General features: G+C 34.2%; 1 protein-coding gene across 2 annotated transcripts; it reads left to right on the top strand.

The window, feature by feature from the left end:
- The first annotated feature begins 6,719 nt into the window (after nucleotides 1-6,719).
- Nucleotides 6,720-19,394, top strand: LOC131929786 (atlastin-1). 2 transcript variants are annotated; one of them, XM_059286163.1, is made up of 14 exons: nucleotides 6,720-6,804; nucleotides 9,479-9,505; nucleotides 11,643-11,857; nucleotides 12,295-12,429; nucleotides 12,736-12,840; nucleotides 13,369-13,419; nucleotides 13,576-13,638; nucleotides 13,742-13,834; nucleotides 13,964-14,102; nucleotides 14,575-14,702; nucleotides 14,925-14,981; nucleotides 15,180-15,251; nucleotides 15,637-16,068; nucleotides 16,654-19,394. In XM_059286163.1, the coding sequence occupies exons 1-14, from the start codon at nucleotides 6,729-6,731 to the stop codon at nucleotides 16,762-16,764; spliced, it is 1,704 nt and encodes a 567-aa protein (XP_059142146.1). In that variant the 5' UTR covers nucleotides 6,720-6,728; the 3' UTR covers nucleotides 16,765-19,394. The 2 variants fall into 2 exon arrangements, with proteins under 2 accessions (XP_059142146.1, XP_059142147.1); XM_059286164.1 differs by lacking the exon at nucleotides 9,479-9,505.
- The last annotated feature ends 304 nt before the right edge of the window (nucleotides 19,395-19,698 follow it).

Here is a 19,698-nt window from a genome sequence, read left to right as displayed (position 1 = left end):
AACAGGTAGCACATAAAATCGTTTGTAAGTTTTATTAGTAAACAAGAAAGTAGTCCATGACATCATTTCAACTTTGCGCATGACAATCTAAAAAATATACAGGGTTAACAATAATATATATTATTATATAGATCTAGTCCTATATAAAATATTACTTGCTATAATTTATAGGCACTAGATCTATATATAGACTATATTGGAAAGACTATATATTTAAATATAGCCAATAAATATGGGCTAATACAAAATCTTTATTTCATTTATAATCGCATTTACGGAAATGTAGGCTATTAAATTACTTATTAAAATTACGTATTAACGTTTTGCATTAGGCCGTTAGGCCTATTGATTCTAGTTTCAAACAACAATATTTTTCTATGAACATTTAGAAACAGTCTTGTGAGGCCCTGAGAATACAAACACTTTAGTAGAACGCACTTTGAATAAAAGATTGATTTATTTCTTTTTTAAATATATATAGGCCCTATTTGTAGGCATTTGCATAATCCACTTCACCAAAAACCATAGACATTACAATGATTACATATCTAGGTGTCATCGATAAACGACGTCGCACTTTTTAACTGATTTTTACCCCCCCCCCCCCCCCACACACACACACACAAATCGTCACAAAAACCTAAACCCGATAGGCCTAAAACAACCTCCTCTCCCCCTAAAATTGCATTTATTTATTTTATTATTTTTTTTTTTTGCAGTTTTTTTAAACATAGAGTTCTTTAAAAAAGAATTAGCCACATAAGCTCGGCCAACATTAATGGCGAATCCAGGGGGAGAGACACCCACACCCCCCCCCCCACACACACACACACACACGCGCGCACCTGCGAGCGTTTTTATGCCAAAACGGCTTTTTCGGGGGGGGGGGGGATAATTAAAATGAGCATTTTTAGAACAGTGGCGTCTTTTTTTTTTTTGGGAAATAAAAAAAATATTAACAAAAAAAAACAAGACCATGTAGTGATGAATAACTAACTAATGCAGTAAGGGGTCGTCCATAAATGACGTCAAACTCGTAGGGGGAGGGGGTGCGTAATTTTGTGACGGTGTGTGATGAGGGGGGGGGGGGGTCAGATGGTGCGACTTCACACTTTCGCATTATAAAATAGCAATGTTAGAAAACGAATTTTAGACGTTATTTCGCCTTTTAGAAAACTGTTTTGATAAATTGTTATAGGAATTGATTAAAATACTCTATTTTGACAGAGTTCAGACAAGATTTTGGAAAAATATCGATGTTTTAAGAAAAATTCAACTGCATTTTTGAGGGGGTGTAGACTGAGGTGTGATTTCATTTTAGGGGGGGGGGGTCTGGCTTTTTGTGACGATGTGTGGCGGAGGGGAAGGGGAGGTACAAATCGTCAAAAAAAGCGTGACGCCATGTATGGATGACCCCTAAGTCAAATACATGCGCCTATACTTGTTGGAAATGAAGTCGCCTTTTTTGAGATCGACGTTTGTATTAAACTTTTGTTCAACGAGGGCGCCAATTTACCACATGACTGACGCATGTTACCATATTTTTATATGCAGTTGGTTGCGGGATATAAGAGAGGTACAGTGTTTCCTCCAGACTTTTTTCTCCCGGGGTGCACTTGAAATTTTCGGGGGGGGGGGGGGACAACAATTTTCGGGGGGGGGGGGGCGGACACTGTCAAAAGTATATATTTTCTATATAAATTCCATTTCGTTCGGGGGGGGGGGGGGCGGTGCCCCCCCCCCCCCCCCCCGAAGAGATGCCTGGAAGAAACTCTGGAGAGGTATGAGTGTCACAAGTCATACTTCAAGTCGTCAAGACTGAGCAGAAAAATCTATTTGCTCAAACAAAAATAATCGAGACATGCTCGAGAAAGAAAAAGGAACGGAGATAAGCTGAAAAAGTGTTTGTATTCCATTTGAATGGTAGTAAAGTTCCCTTTCTGAACCTGGCGGTCAATGGGGCAGGTGAAGTAGTTCACTTGTTTCTGTGACCTAGGCATATGAAGGGATAGTGGGGTCAGGCCCAGTCGCCTTTACTTTCCCTAACATGAATTAGGTACCCATCAGCTGGGTGGACTCAGGGACGTTCTACTGACTTGAACCTGTATTCGAACGTGATACCTTTTAGCAGTCTAGCGATCTCCCTCTAGGTCACGCCGTCCCTTTTAATTGTAATACCGTTAGTAAACAATTTTAAATGCACAATATGCCGTGGTTGAAACTTTTTTTTAAAATGCTGTTGAGTTTTCAAAACATTCAATAGCTAAGATATCACACATTTTTTTCAAATCGATAACATTGGTGAGCAGTATTTGCTTAAGTATGAATATGATGCTGCGGAGTTCAACATACGTTTTGTTGCCATCCATTGCTCTACTTTGCGTGTAGTAATCAGCAAAATGGTTGTCAGTTTGGTAATAATAAGTTTTCTTTGCTGAATTTAGACTCTTTATTCATCATTGCCTTTCCCGTTATTGCCCAAGACTCGTGGGGCAGATGAAGTAGAGTTCATCTGTACCCAGAGGCGTAGCGAGGGGGGGGGGGCGGGGGGGGGGGGACATATGTCCCCGTGCGCCGACCTTAGGGGGGCGCCAAATTGAAAGTTTGAGGGGGGTGCAAATGAAAAGTTCGAGGGGGGGGGGGTGGTGCAAATCGAAAGTTTGAGGGGGGTGCGCAAATGAAAAGTTCGAGGGGGGGGGGGGGGGTGCAAATCGAAAGTTTGTCCCCGGGCGTCGGGAAGGGTCGCTACGCCTCTGTCTGTACCCATTGAAGCTGGGTGGACTGAAGTCCTCATACAGATCAGAGGCGTAGCTAGCTTTGAATTATAAACAGTAAAAGTTAAGAAATTAAACGGCTACAAACCTTTACTTGATGATTTAACCGCTTTATTTCTTGATTGAGCAACTGTAAAATAAATACCCTTAAAAACAGTGACCGGCTAACACCGCTTTCCTATTATTTCCTAGATGGTGGGGTGGGATGGGGGGGGGGGGCTTTTTTCCCGACTAAAATCGGAAAGATTTAGCACTGGATTGTTGAGTATATAAATCTTTTAACACTTGGAAAAGAAACCAGTTGTATTAAAGCGTAGTGTACGATTGTGTAACAGTAAAATGAGAAAAATGTTAGGGGCGCTTTTTAAAATAATTGAAAACTGTAATAAACTAGTTTTTAAATTTTCTTTTAAGACACGACCAAAAGTGGACCGAATGATCTTGCACCTTCTTCCGAACAACCCTCTAAACCAGTGGTTTTTCCCACGTTTTCTTTAACTTGCTTTCTCTGTTTGTTTGTCTTTCCAATCAAATCTTGCGATCGAAATTTCTGGCACTTCCCAGTTAGCTAGCGCGCTGAAATTTTCAGGGAAGCTTTCTTTTGGATGACCATTGAATATTCAATTGTTATTATTACTAAATTGATCAATGGAAACATTTTATTGAGCATTTTAGACCGCTATATAATCTATATATATAATTCTCCTCTGCTAGCCATTAGAAAAAAAACCAGCGACGCGTACCTCGCGCGCAGTGAAGCGAACGATCACATGTCGCCACAGGCTTAGGGGCAGAGAATTTAGCTTGAACCGAGTTTAAACTTACAGGAGGTAGGCCAGTTTGGGGGAGACGATATGGTCGAGTGGTTGGGCACACGATTGCTATCCCACTCGACACGGGTTCAAATCTATGTGTTCTAGTCAGTAACGTATTCAAACAACGAGTTTTTTACGAGTTGTCTTTTTACGAGTTGTCTTTTTACGAGTTGTCTTTTTATTACGAGTTGTCTTCGTTTACCCAAAAAAAGTGAAAAGATAAAATCGATAGCAAGATTTTAATGCAAACAAACAGACAAAGACTAAAAAGTAGAAAATAATAATCATTAAAAAAGTTTTAAAAAACCCACGTTTTCTGATTGAACTAAAAAGTAGAAAATAAATGCTATAGGCCCTACATCACAATAATGCAAGCGATCACTCTACTATAAGCGAGCAAAAACGTGGGGCGCCGTGATTTTCTTACAGTTTCTAATACTGTTGACTCTCTACAAGCTCCCTAATAAAAGTCAATAGTATTATCTAATCAATAGTAATATAACTTTTACTTCGGCGCCCCACGTTTTTGATCGCTTATAGTAGAGTGATCGCTTGCATTATTGTGATGTAGGGCCTATAGCATTTATTTTCTACTTTTTAGTTCAATCAGAAAACGTGGGTTTTTTAAAACTTTTTTAATGATTATTATTAACATTTTTTGTTGGTACCGAACCCCACCAGTTTCATATGCGTGTTCACCAAACCATTCTTAATAGATCTATCGTCCGCACTGATAAAATCCGATCTTAAATGATATGACTCGGGTGTGTATCTTGACCACCGCCTAACTACTGAGAACAGTGTTTTTTCCAGACTTTTTTCTCCGGGGGTGCACTTGAAATTTAAAAACCTGCCTTAGGAGCATAGGCGTAGGCAACACTTTGACAACTAACTTGATTTTTATAAAGACCTTCTTTCTTCTTCTTCTTCGTTCTTAATTATTAGTGTTGAGGCGGATCGAGATTTATCTGCCAGTGGGTTTTATCGAGACTTTGTTCGAATTTATCAACCATGAGCTTTTTGCCGACTCGACCACGCCTCCAACACAATTAAGCGTTACGTGTCAACTGGTTATGCGCCATTGAGGCCATTGACTCCGATTTCAGCCTGCTTTTCTTTTTGGATTTGCTTCCATAGCCTTTGTCCAACCAAGAACAAACTACAAGGCAGCAGTTGTTTAATTTTGGAGTTGTCTCTCCTAGAAGAGTGTGTCCCCAGCTAACGAACCTCATCTGCCCGAGGGTTCGAACTCGAGACTTTTCGGTTTAGCAAACATGAGCTATACCGACTCGACTCGACCAAGCCGAAACAGAAGCAGCGGAATAACTTGGAGTAATCACACAGAGGGGGGGGGGGGGCGGAGGGTGCGGACTGCACCGGGTGACACCATTTAGGGGGGTGACACCAAGGCAAAAAATAGCAAAATATATAGATAAAAACTTGAGGGGGGGGGGTGTAAATCGAAAGTTTGAGGGGGGTGCAAATCGAAAATTTGAAAGTTTGTCCCCGGGAAGGGTCGCTACGCCTCTGGGGGGTGACACCATTAAGTGCCGCACCTGGTGACACCCGACCTCGCTACGCCACTGATAAATACAGTTGGATGTAGTATTGTTTTGTATATCGTAATTAGGCTTACGTCATGGTGTCACCTCCCCCCCCCCCCAACCTTGTTGAGATTTGTCAATTTTGCTCAAAAGACTGGAATGATCGGTTTTTTTTCTATATATATATATGCTACTTTTGCCTTGGCGTTAACCCCATAAACGATGTCACCCGTTGCGGTCCGGACCCCCCCCCCCCCCCCCCCCCCCCCCCCCCATCGCGACACCTCTGCATATAATTACATCCTATTTTTATCCACGATATCTATCAAAAAGCCAGACTTTCAGTCCATAAATTTCCCTATTCTCTATCTTAAATCTAACAGAAATGAACATTTTTACAATGTTTATACTAAATTGAAGGAATCTATCTTATATATATATATATATATATATATATATATATATATATATATATATATATATATATATATATATAATTCTGTTCTTGGAGACAAGAGAAAACACCAAGCTGTAAGCGCGCTCCCTACCACCCCCACCCCTACATGATCTGGTGAGCTGTGGTTCACGCTAAATGTTTACAATCATAGAGCCTGGTTTAGTGACGGCTATTAGGGGTAGATAATTTAGTTTGAAACGACTTTAAACTTAGGGGAGGTAACTAAGAGGAGGCTGCTTTCACGGGGGTGGAGGGGGATAGGGGTTGGGGAAAGGAGGAGGGGGGGTTATGGTCCTTAATGAGCTACTGATAGTGTTTTAAAGCAAATATATTATGCAGTGGCAGCATGTTGGTACTGTCGAATTCACATATTATGAATTACTGAAAAGTAGAAAATAAAACAACAAAATTGCGGCTTATGATACGCCGCGGGTCGGCTCGTATATATATAATTCTCTTCATGGTGACCATGCGAGACACCACATTAACGTACGCCGTTACTCCCCCGATCTCTAGGCATATAGCTTCTGACCTTTCTGGTGAGCTAATGTTAACTCCGAATGAATCGTAGTCAATCGTAGAGCCGGTTCGAATTAGTGGCGGCTATTAGGGACAGATAATTTAGCTTTTAAACGATTTGAAGGAGAGGTAAGAAGTTCTACTTGATATTTTCATTGTCGTCCGTAAACTGTTGTCCCGGACGGCTGCTTTCACGGTGCCGGGGGAAGTGGGGGGGGGGGGGGGTGGAATGGAAGGGAGGGTAGTGTCGAATTCACTAACTATGTAGTAGTGAAAATTAGAAAATAGAAAAAACTAAATAGCGGCGTATGATACGCCGCGGGTCAGCTCGTACCCAAAGTTATATGAAACTATTGAAACCTAAGATATGTGTTTAATAATGAATAATACTATTGATATGACCGCAATCATTTAAATTAAGCAGTTATTATTTTACTAAAACTAGATCTAGATCTAGGCCTATTCATATTGATGATATTCTTTTGTTTGTTTCAATTGTTTGGCTATCTAGAATCTAGATGTAGAATGTTTTCCATCTTTGACATTAAATTGTCAATTCAAATTTTGGCGTGAAGATCTTTAAAAAACTGGCACTTACCCTCCAAATTTAGTAACTGTAATGGCGGATCTGGATAAGGCTCACAAGATGCAGTCAAAATCTAATAACAACATTGGGCATCCTCAGCCTAGCCCTGGTAAGTCAACTGTAAAGGAAAGACATTTAGCCCCTTTTCAATTAACTAAAGATTTCAAACTCTTTTGAGTACTAATTTTGCCATAATAATTAAACTATACAACTTTTAAAAGTAAAAAATACAGGCGCAAAAGTTAAAGTGAAAATTTTAAAAGTTTGTTGACGTGAGCTCAGTGAGGAAAGGAGCAGACTAGAGTTCACTTGAATACAACATTCAGTGCTCTATAATTAAGTAAATCTAGATATCTAGTTCCATTGGTGGTCACTGAAGTAGTACAGTAGCTTTCTGGGGTGTTTCCATATTGTCACAGTGGAATTTTCCAGTCTGTCCAGTGGGAGTTAAAACAAAAGGTGAGATTGTAAAACACAAAAGGTGTGAAAGCCAGTCCCTGAAAAGTTTGTCCCACAGTTTACAGCATACCAAGTGGTAGAATACCAGTAATATGAAAAGATGTCTACAAAACTGCGGACCATAAGGTCTAATTAAAAGGCAGATTCTAGACGGAATAAAGACATGCTACCGCCTTCATTTGCGGTGATGTTTTCTATGGTACTACAAGTGGGTGTATTTACAAATAAACATCAAAACCCTAAACCTAACCCTAGCGCAGCTGTTACGGTCACTGCGCTTTCTCAAAATTATCTTCTGCCAACTAGATGGAGACGCTGGGGCGAAAAATCTTTTTCCGAGTAGTCACTTAGTAATTAAAATCTACACCATTTTAGTCGCAGTAAGAATAAGCCAATTTTACTCTCACTTATCTTCACCTCATCAAATAGGGAAAAATAAATATCTACAGGAACATATTTTTCTTAATATTCAGTGAGCATTTGGCCCATTTAATACATCTTTTAAACTAGACCTAAAGATATTTGTTGTAACTATATTGTGCTGCCTATTGAATAATGGTTTAAGTAAATAAAAAGTAGGCCTAAGCCTAATTAGTAATTAAAAAGTTATAGAATTAAAATGATTCATCCATTATAAAGTTTCAGGGTTTGATTTCTCAACATTGATTATATTTTTTTTATTTAGGGATTAAATTTCATGACAGTTATTATTTTTATGTTTTACTAGGATTATTTTTTTTCCTCAACTTTTTGCAGTACCTTTGCTGCAAAACAACAAGTATTTTTTTTTATCCAATTACATAAAACCGACATAAGACTGATATAAACTAGGCCCAATCATAATTGAATGCCCTACACACTAATATGAATTTTAAGTAGGGGCCTAATTATTTATTTATTGAAAAAGAAAAATAACTTAATTCTAATGTAGTTAAAAACAAATTTAGTTTTTTCGGAGGGAAATACAATTCTATGGAGAAAACTTTAGGTGAAAATAATTTTTCATGAGTCTTTACTCACAGAAAATAAAAGTATGTCAATTTTTCTACCAAAATCCTTGACTGGATTAGTATTACATTACATTAGAGACCTTAATTTTGGTTAAGCGCCAACATAACTATGTAGATGCACCAGCTGAATGGAATTCCACAGTGTTAAAAAACTGCCATATTGCAAGTTGTTTTATAAAAAAGATTCTATAATTGGAAAATGAACAAAATACTACTTAAGATGGCTGCTTTAGGGATAGCATGACCTAAGTTCAGTCAAAGCAACAAATTAAGTGGGAAAATGTTAATGGTCACTGTGACTGCTAAAGAACTAATTAAATTGGGAGAATGTTATGGAGTACTGCGAGCTTTGTTACAGTCTTAAAGAGTTCAAAAGGAATGACACTCTTGAATTAGGGTTATGGGTTAGAGTTAAGTTAAGCCTTAATGATGAAAAACATGGGGCGCCGTGATTTTCTTACAGTTTCTAATACTGTTGACTCTCTACAAGCTCCCTAATAAAACTCAATAGTATTATCTAATCAATAGTAATATAACTTTTACATCTTATATTAACAATGGCCGATAAAAAACTTTTACTTCGGCGCCCCATGTTTTTCATCGCTTATAGTAGAGTGATCGCTTGCATTATTGTGATGTATAGCATTTATTTTCTACTTTTTAGTTCAATTAGAAAAAGTGGGTTTTAAAAAACTTTTTTAATGATAATTATTTAAAGACTCCGCCATTGTGAACATTATCAGACAATTATATAGAAAATACACTGCGCCTGGTATAGACCTGTTACATTTTTCTGGCAAAGAAAGATCACCCTTTTCTTCCTTAAATTCATGTCCAATCTCTGCATTTAATCATTTTTAAGTCTTATATTTTGACCTAAAAAACCCTAGTATTTTAGCAGCTATGGGATCTAATGAAATGTTCAATCTATTTAGCTTGAATATCAGTATGAAAATATAACCTGTGTGGTCATCATCATGTTATGATTATTTAAAGGATAGGAGTTGTTTATGTTGCTCTGATTAAAGTAAGGAATTCAGGGAAATAAAATGGTTATGTTTACTTATCTTATAAGGTTTGAAAACTGGTCTGAAAATGTTAGCTGATTATTAATTTCTCGGGTTAGTGGCAAAGTCTACAATTTATCCATCACATTTCACTGCCAGCCATAGGTATATTGTTTTGTTAGGGTAATTTATCGTCTCAATTAAAATCCCAAAACTGCTTGCAACATCGCCCATGTATATCTGAAGTTTTTTTTTAAGATTATGAACAATTTCTTTTCCTTCATTGCCGAATTGAATTCTTTTACAGATCTATCAGATAAAACTTTGAAAATGGGTAAGATTTAGTAGTATTTGTTTTTTGTTTAAAATTGTAAGTTCTTTTTATTCTAATATTTAATGCTTTCAGTGTTGCTACAAATTTTAAAGCTAAATATATTTCTAAATAAATCTTAAAGCTAAATATATTTCTGAATACATTTTATTTAGAATTAAGAAATTTGAAACTAAAATTTTAATAATATATACATTTGTAACAGAGGCTACTAGTAAAGAAAGTTCATTTTTAGTTGTCATATTTTTTGCTTTCTATTAAAATGTTTAAGTTTTGTGTTCTGAAAGTATTAGTTGCCCATTTGCCATTTAATACAGTTCAAAACTATTCAACGTATAAATATTCTTTAAACTTGGTCTAGCTTAGCCTATCCCACCCATATTGAATACTTCCAGCCATCCAAATCATTATACAATATTTTAATATCTATCTCTCTTTACTTTTTTTTTAGTTTTTGTCTGTGGTTATGTAAAATGGTAAACAATTAGAAGAATTTAAATAATGTCTTGTAGGGTTTATTTGTGCTATAATTTTTTTTAAGCTTAGATTAACCTATTTATTTTAGTATCTGAAAGGGAATTTAGATTTTTGTTTTTATATTTTTCTTGTAATAAGAATGTAAAATATAATGGTTATAAAAAAAAATCCATAATGGTGTTTTGACATTTGGTGATGAAAACATGTTTTTTGTCTCCAATAGTTTTTATTTTATTGTTATTATCTGATTAATTAAATTATACCTCTTATTATAACATTACAAGACATATTCCCAAACTTAGCAAATGTATTTACTCTGTAGACTTATAAAAATCAAACTGGTTGACAGAAAAAATCATTTTTAATCTAAAAATAAAATTTGTCTAGATGCCAAAAAGTAAGCATTTTTCATTATATTATTCCTTATTTAAAATCCTTTAAGTACAATGCATTAATCATATTTTTCATTTGTCTTGATATTGTACACATATAACAAGTGATCAATTGTTAAAAATAGCATGACTGTATAACATTTGCATGTTGTATAAAATGTTTACAGGACTCAAGAGCACTGAAGATTCCTTCTTGATCTTGTATTTAAAACAGCACATTTTGTTTACAGGTGTCTCCACAAAAAGTATGAATTTGGTCATTAGAAAAAAAGTTAGATTTGTTGATTTGTCGTTGCATTTGTATAGTAGTTTATATTAATTTGAGTTTTCTATTAGTATAGCTACTGTTTTAGTTTTATTATGGTCAGCTTCTGAGTGGAGTATTTTTAAATTTTATTTTGTGGTATAATAGTCAAGCCATCTGGATTCAGTGCAAAGTTCTCCATAGTTTGTCAATATGAAATATTTAAGTGATTCTGTGACCAGTGCAGTATATAGTTGCCTTAATGTTCACTGGCATATATTCTCTTCTCTGAGGACTCCAGTAGACTGCATTAGCAAACTCTCCAACCCTTTCCAGTCTTACCATAATTTCTTTTGTTTCCCATGTCTTCCATAACCCTCAACCTAAAGCATTTATTTAACCCAGACAAAAAAAAAATCACCATTTGCATTAAATATTAACATACTTAAACTCTGAATCATTCTATCAGCACCCAAATGCCTTGCTTAACCTAATTTACCCTGTCACCTTTGCTGTAAATCCTACAATCACTTTCACAGACTTAAAAACTAACTTAAAACATTGTGTGCTAGCAAGATGAGCTTCATTTTTGCTTATTTAATAACAATGATAATATATTGGTGTCAGATACATAGAAGATCTTTCAATACACTGACAATAAAAAATCCTCATTACACCACCTTTTGTATCCAAAAAAAAAGGAATAGATTTTAACATTAAAACACAAATGCTTTTATCTGTTGTTATAGATCCTCCACCCATAAAATGCAGTTAGTTACTAAGTAATGGCTGCATGTACCATACATATTCCTTATTGACTCTGTTTGTTTTTTTTTAAATTTGCTATTAGATCTAAAATCATTTAATTTTACATTCAATTTACTATATGAAATGAAATTAGTATCTTTGTTAATGATCATCTACTAAATCAAGCTTATACAATCACTGTCTGGGAAATCCCAATTTTCATTGAAAGTAAAATCTTATACATAATAACACCTTGAAAAATATTGTCTTACGTTTACAGTATCTGCTAAAGGTACTCCGCTGAAGGGCGAGCCTGTTCAAATTGTGATTGCTTGTGAAAACCATACATTTGAACTTGATGAAGAGGCTTTAGAAAATATTTTACTTCGAAAGGATGTGCAGGACAAAAAAGTTGCAATTGTGTCTGTTGCTGGAGCCTTCAGGAAGGGGAAATCATTCCTTCTTGATTTCTTCTTGCGATACCTTAGTGCAGGGGTATGTTTTTTTTTCTCTTTTTTGTTTTTTTATTATAGATTGTTTATGCAAGAAGGAAATGAAAATGTATTTTAATGTTAAATGACATAATTTCCAAGTCTCTAAAAATCCTCAAGTAATTTTGTCTTATTTTCAATTTCTTCTTTCTGTCTGTAATCAGGCACATGTAAGTATTTACTCCATTCCATGTTGTTGTTGTTGGTTTTTTTTTTTTCAATTTTTTTTTCTGTTTTTAGTGTTTCTATTTAAATCTGCTTCCTGCAAATTCATTTTGTTTGCTATCTTTTGTTCTTGTAAAATTATCGTCTATTGTTACCTCAAATCATTAGTTGTTTACTGTAATGCAATACAACTTTTGTGGTTCTTAAGAAAAATACACTTTTATAATAGTTAAATTTTGTTTTTAAAAATTTCTACCATATATTTTGTAATAAAAGGGTGACCCGGAATGGCTAGGAGATGAAAATTCTCCCCTGGAGGGTTTTTCGTGGCGAGGAGGATCAGATCGGGACACAACTGGTATACTTATGTGGAGTGAGCCATTTTTTTTAAAACTTAAAGATGGTGAAGAAGTAAGTCTGTGTATATACTTAGTTTTTATTTACCTATCATCTTGAAATTATATAATAATGCCAATGTTGTTGGCCCTATTGAAATAAGATCAGCTGGAATAATTTGGGAACATTGATTTTAATGTTGAAAACGTGTATTACCCTGTACCTAACTGAAAAATATATTTAGGGGCATAAATATTGAGAAAAGATAGTATCATAAACAATTTTATTACTATTACAACTTGAATTATACTAATTTAACTAAGTGTTTAAAAATTGTCTTTTTTAAACATGTTATAATTTGTCTGTTTAAAAATTGATCAGATTGTTGTGCTACTGATGGATACACAAGGAGCGTTTGATAGTGAATCCACTGTGAAAGACTGTGCTACAATCTTTGCCCTTAGCACTATGATCAGCTCTGTTCAGGTCAGTTTTATTTTAACATACCATTGCATCTTTGATGCTCCTTATGAGAGATCACTGTTAAGTACACTATATGACTAACAGCTCATTAGGACTGCTAAGAGGGTTTGTTTAGCACCTGTAGGCAGATAAAGATCAGTACTGTGCCCAGCCACCTTTGCTGGGCGGACCTAGTATTGTCATAAGAGCTATCTTTTTTTTTGTTTTTGATGCATCTGCTGAAAAGTCAAGCTCTCCATAGCTGCTCAGGCATTCTTCATTCTGGACATGGCAGACTTGATATCAAGTTAACAGTGCCCTTGACCTTCACTTAGTAAACCGTCCCCTTGACCACCACACTTACTTAACAGTGCCATTGACCACCACACTTTGTAAACGTTCCCCTTGGCCACCACACTTAGTTACTAGTGCCCTAATTGTATTTAACAGAGCCTTCACTTAACTGGTCTTTAGAAAATCATAACACATTTTAAATAGCTTTTAATATTTTAACAATTATTTAAAAAGCTTTAATTGTGATTTCCTCTACAGGTATTTAATTTGACCCAAAATATTCAGGAAGATGATTTACAGCATTTGCAGGTAAGCCATTATAAATTCACTTACTTGTATACTAGTGAGAGATACTTCAACCACATAAAAATAATTGTTTTGCAACAAATTTGATTACAATTTTTAAAAATATAGTTACTTCAGTCTTACTGTATGATTTATTATAAAAAAAAAATCTTTCCTTAGCTTTTTACAGAATATGGAAGATTAGCACTGGAAGCCAACGACAACGTTTCCAAGCCATTTCAAGTAGGTTCTTGCTCACTGAATTCTATATAGAACGAATTACAACATGGTTTAATCACAATGCAAGTCTGTATGTGTTAAACATGTATTGCTTTTTTTCCTCTAGTCCCTTCAGTTTCTTATTCGTGACTGGAGTTTTCCCTATGAAGCTTCATATGGAGCAGCTGGAGGGAGACAAATCCTAGAAAAGAGATTAAAGGTAGACATATTTTGTGTAGCTTACTTTTAAAATAGTATAGATAATTGTATTTCTCTCTTTAATTATTGTGCGATGTATTTGAAAGCATGATGTGATGTGTTGTAATTTCGGAAATAAATTTGTTTTCAGATTTCAGACAAGCAACATCCAGAATTACAGCAAATCCGGAAACATATCAGCTCTTGTTTTGACAAGATCTCTTGTTTCCTTCTCCCTCACCCTGGGCTGAAAGTAGCCACTAATCCTCACTTCGATGGGAGACTTAAAGGTGGGCAAACTGTTCTGTCAACGTATTTTTAATATTTACAATATCTAAACGTTGAATAAAGATTCCTCTTTAGACCTAATTATCCATTGGGCAAGTTCATGTTTCCTGACCTTGGCATAGGAAGGGGTGGTGTAGTCAGCACTATGCCCACCCTCCTTTATTTTCCCCACGTAAGTTAGGTATCCATCAGAGCTGGGTGGGCACTTGGATGTCCTACAGTATCAATTCTGAACAGAGATCTGAACTCGAGACCGTCGGGCTAGTAGCCGAATGCCCTACCAGTTTATCACATTATATAACTATTAATGGTTCCTAGTGGTAACCCTAACTTTTCTATACTTATCTTTTAGGCATAACTACATCTGTAAAGTTAGAATAGCTAACTTTAGAAATATTATTAACAATACAATATTGTGTTTTATCTAGTTCTAATTAATGTTTTTATTTGTAATATTTTCCATTCTTCTGACAGAGATAGAGAGTGAATTTTTATCACAGTTGCAAGTCCTAACCCCAATGCTTCTGGCAAGCGAGAACATAGTTTTGAAAGAGATGAATGGACAGAAAATCAGGTGCAAAGAAATGCTAGAATACTTCAAGGTATTTTTTCTCTAAGTACATTAATTATTTTTAACTTATATAAACTTAATTGTTTACTTTGTATTCATCTATTAATCTGATATTAGTGATTTAGTTAAATCATTAATCTCATAAAATAAAGGTGGAACAGAAAGCTGCAAGTAAAGTATTTATTTAGTTTTAAATCAGTTTATAAACAAAAGAATCACTTTGTCTTTATTCTACAATGCCTTCTTATTTTAGGCTTATATCAAGATTTACCAGGGTGAAGAGTTACCAGAACCTAAATCTATGCTACAGGTATTCACATTTACTGCAATAAGTTTCAGAATTTCAAATAGCTTTTTTTTAGACTAACACATGATATATTTTTTTACTATTGTACACTTGAGAGTTGTTTTTTAATGTTCTTCCTAGAGTTAACTAAATCTCAATATAAATTATATTATTTTTTAAAATATTCCCTGTCAAGTAAAGATTTAAACTATTTCTTTTTAGGCAACTGCAGAAGCAAATAACTTGGCAGCAGTAGCTAATGCAAAGTCACTCTACACAAAGTTGATGGAGGATGTAAGGCTTTATTCATATTTAAATAGTTTTGTCTTTTAGTTGTTTCATTTTTAGTATTGGAAATTGTTTTATTCTTATTTAAAATCAGATTTTTTAAAAAAGAAAGTTAATTTTAAAGTTTTTTTACAAACTCCATACTATGCCCACCCAGCTCTGATGGGTACCTTACTCAAGGTAGGTAAAGTATAGACTGCTGGGTGTAGCGCTGACCACACATTAAAAATCTTTATTTGTTTAGTTAATTAGCCTTTTTATTCTAGTGTTGTTTTTTTCATGCCATTCAGTCTGTTTTTTTTTTAAAATGTGCTGCACTCAAACTGTGATTCTGTGTGTTAAAAAAACAGTCGTCTATATTTAACATGGTCTTATTTGTTGCTTTTTTTAGATATGTGGAGGAGATAAGCCATACATGAAACCAGAACTCCTCAATCTTGAGCACAGGCGCTGTGTGGAGCGATGTATCGACTTGTTTCACTCCACCCGTAAAATGGGTGGCCCAGAATTCAGTCAGGCATTTGAGGACAAGCTCAAGTTGGATCTCACCGAGGCTTACGACAACTTCTCCAAACACAATGACTCCAAAAACATTTTCAACGCGGCACGCACCCCTGCCGTGCTGTTTACCATTGTGGTGATAATGTACATCATATCAGGGTTCTTTGGAATTATTGGGCTGGAGACAGTGGCCAACCTGGTGAACATTGTGATGATCATTTTTATAATCTTGTTGCTGACATGGATGTACACCCGCTACAGTGGGGACCACCGTGGACTGTCCATGGCTATAGATCAGCTGGCTGATCTCTTGTGGGATAACGTAAGTTTTATTTCATTGTACTATCTTGTTATTACCTGTTTTATTGATTGTATGTTGTTTCTCGTGTATAACAGATTCAATGTCGTCATTTTTAGTCTGTTAAGATTTTTGTCCTCAAAGTGTATTCAAATTAAAAATAAAATTTCTTTGAATACCATAATATACTAAAATAATTTTAAAAATCATTTAATTTTAAGTTGATTTTCTTGTTACCCATCAGTAAATCTTACAATTTAGATTCTCATAGTGTGGCCTAGCTGTAGAGAGCTAGACTTCTAACCCAAAAGTCTCGAGTTCAAATCAGTGGAACGTCCCTGAGTCCACCCAGCTCTGATGGATATCCAACTTATGTTAGGGAAACAAAGGCAGCTGGGCATGGTGCTGACCACACTATCCCTTCATATGCCGAGGTCATTGAATCAGATGAAATCTACTTCATCTGCCCCATGTGTCTTGGGCACAACGGGATTAAGAAGAGATTCTCCTAGTGAAGTTGTTACTCATATGTTCTAATATTTGTTAAAAAGTAAATTATTTTCAAGTTTAAGTACAGCACAACCAATACAAAGAGATGTTCTATTTCAGGTGTTGTCACAAGTGTACACAAGAATAGCAGAGGAGAGTATAAATGGAGCACTAAGACAGCAAGGCTTGCCTACAACCAAACACCCATCAGACAAGAAGAAGACAGCATGAGATATTTTAGACTTTTTCTTTTCAAGTTTTGAGCAGACACTTTTTAAAATGATACCCTCACTGTCTAGTTAAAAAGAAGTTAAGTTATAAAGTTGAGAACTTTTTTTTAGTTTAAAAATAGTGATAACATTAAAAGCTTAGAGATTTTATATAAATTTACTAACATGTCAAATTCTTGTCCTTTGCTGTCAGATGTATATTGTCGATGTTATCATCAGCTGTACTATTTTCCGAAAATAATTTCAGTTCTTCCTTGGAGAGTGAAAATAACATTGATTGTGGAAATTTAGTGTCTTTATGCATGTCATGAGTTTTTTTTAAACACACAGTAGCCATAGACTTTTTATCTTGTGAGATGTTTTAAAACCAAATGCATTTTTAAGTTGTGTATTTTAAATTGAAATACTTCTCAGAGTTGATAACATATTTTTAACAATTGTTTTGTGTTTTATATGCATGTGTTGCCAATCAAACATAAAAATATTCACAGAGATATTATTTTTTAAAGTAACTTCTATTTAAAAAAATATTTGAGGTAAAAGATTTGACTATTCAGATTTGAATTAGAAATTGCTCTAATGTGGACCCACCCGTAATTCACTGTGTAATTTAGATATAGTACAAGCCTTTCATTAGTTTATTTAACATGTTTGTGTGGTTCATGGGACATCTATCTATCTAATTGTCATATGTATACAAATTGTGCCTTAAATAATTTTTGCTTAAAGACCTCCAAATGTACAACTGTTTAACTTTTGGACATATTTTGATTTTGGACTTACTTTTATTTGAAAAAGGAAAAATATTTTAAATAACTTTTGAAAATATTTGTTGATTTTTATAGTTATTTGATCAAATTGCTAGTTAGTCTGTAACATCATGATGTCATTCATTATGTTGACATCTTATAATAAATTCTTCCTCTGTGCAAATATTTTTCTTTCAGAATGGATGTGCTAATTGTCTCCCTTGTGTAAAAAATAGCTCTGTAAATATCTGACATTCCTAATTTATTTGTCTAGTTTGTTTTACAAAAACATTACATGATTGTTACAACATGGTGAATAAATAGTGGTTGCAAGCATTTCATTCCAGTTCTACTTCAAAGAGTTATGAGTGCATAATCAGTTGTTTTTAAGTTCCAGCAAAATATTTTTTTTATCCCCTGTGAAACATGACTATTAGTGAAAAAAATGTTTGAAATTTGTCCCATGGACTATTTAGTGATTTGAGGAATTTTTATTTTGTAATTATTATGTTGTCTAGTAAAGCCAAAAAAAAATGAGGGCTTTGACTTGAGAATGTTGATGGGCATTTTTTTTTCACAAGCATCCTGAATTATTAATTGTTGAAAATGTACATAATTTATTTCCTCTCATATAATACTCTAAATTAATAAAAATGAATTGATTTAAAAAAAAAGACTGTTTACTTTCTGTATAAATAAAATTGACATAATTCTATTACTTGTGAGTAAGTTTAGCCTGCTAGTACTTCAAACTATTCTTAAACAGTAATGGTTTTATATTAACCTCTAATTAGGTTTTTTTATTTCTGTATGCAGCTACATGTTTTTGATTTAATAATAAAATTTGCTTTTTATTACTTAAAAGCTAGAAATTCACATTTGTTAATAATTTTATTCTCTATTATATTTGGTCTGTTAGTTTCAAAATGAATAACATCTATGCAAAATGTTTTTGTAGTTATTATGTTTGTGCTAATATTTTGTTTTGCGTAAATTTATAGAATTTTAAACTATTTACTGAACATCAAAATAAAAGAGTAACTGTTTGGTACCATTTTTTAAATGGACATCAGAATGAAATGATAACTTTTTATATAAATATATTGCTTTTAGTACACACTTAAATATAAGTTCAGGTTAAGAAAATATACTTAATTTCTAAAATATTTGTTTAAATTAACAGGAATATTTTTAAAATACTGGTTATGGTTTTTTGTTTTCTAGTCCTTTAAAAAAGTGTCACTTGTGTGTTTAAAATTTTTGTTCATTAGATGTGCAATAATAGTCAACCTGGTTTTTTTTGTCCCTTCGTCATTCCTAGACATCTCTACCCTTGAATTTCAAAAATGCAAATTAACTTTAACACTCCGCTTTTGTCTAACCTGTTTACATGGTAGAGAACTTCGTGTGTTAATCACAGTATATAATAATTTTAGATACACAAATTAAAAGAATTGCCCTTCCCCACAAACTATATTTTATAGGCCTTAAGGTGAGATTAGCTCTAGCATTGAGCATTTTTAATTTCTATTTTGTATGATGATCTGTGAGTGTTTTTCTACATGAACTGCAAATGTGATTTGACCTCTAAATTATTTTTGACTTGATAATATTTTAGATTACGACTCAAAATTATTTGTTTGGAATAAGTGTTTTAGAAGAGTGGGAGTTTTTTTTTCAAATTATGATTCCAGATTTATTAATAGCATGATAAAAAAAAATTAAGACAGATTATTTGGAACTCTGATTTTGTTGACAGCATGATTATACTATAAGGTTAATTTTTAAAAATAAATGTCTTTGACTGCATCCAGGCTACTTGATTGATATAAGGAACTGTAAATAAGTTTCATGTAATTAATGTTGAATTTAAAGAGAAAAACTGAATTTTTAATAGGCTAGAATGTTCACTGTTTTCAGGGTGTTACTTAATGATTTCCCTATTTTTCACAATTAGTATAATTGACCATGTTTTCTTTGAATAAATTCTACAAGAACCCTGAAAGCACTTTGTTCTTTTTGTTTTTACTGTTATGTTAAAATCTTCCCTTCTAGCCAAGAAGTTGTGTGAGGCAAATGCAAGAGTACTGTTTCTGCATTCACTTTGCCATAACTTGAGCTAGTTGTGATGTTTGGCCAGTATGTATTTACAGTGTGTGTATCTAACCTTCAAATCTAGAAGAAAC

The sequence above is a fragment of the Physella acuta genome, unplaced genomic scaffold (assembly GCF_028476545.2).
Source record: "Physella acuta isolate Inbredline_101_S28 unplaced genomic scaffold, ASM2847654v3 ptg001675l, whole genome shotgun sequence".
NCBI classification, from domain to species: Eukaryota; Metazoa; Mollusca; class Gastropoda; family Physidae; genus Physella; species Physella acuta.
The sequence above is the reverse complement of the archived record's forward strand: the minus strand, read 5'-3'. Positions and strand labels throughout refer to the sequence as shown.

Coding starts and splice junctions, on each gene's coding strand:
- LOC131929786 (XM_059286163.1), top strand. CDS start 6,729: ATGGCGGATCTGGATAAGGCTCACAAGATGCAGTCAAAATCTAATAAC. Junction 6,805..9,478: donor GCATCCTCAGCCTAGCCCTG/GTAAGTCAACTG, acceptor ATTCTTTTACAG/ATCTATCAGATAAAACTTTG. Junction 13,639..13,741: donor ACGTTTCCAAGCCATTTCAA/GTAGGTTCTTGC, acceptor TTTTTCCTCTAG/TCCCTTCAGTTTCTTATTCG.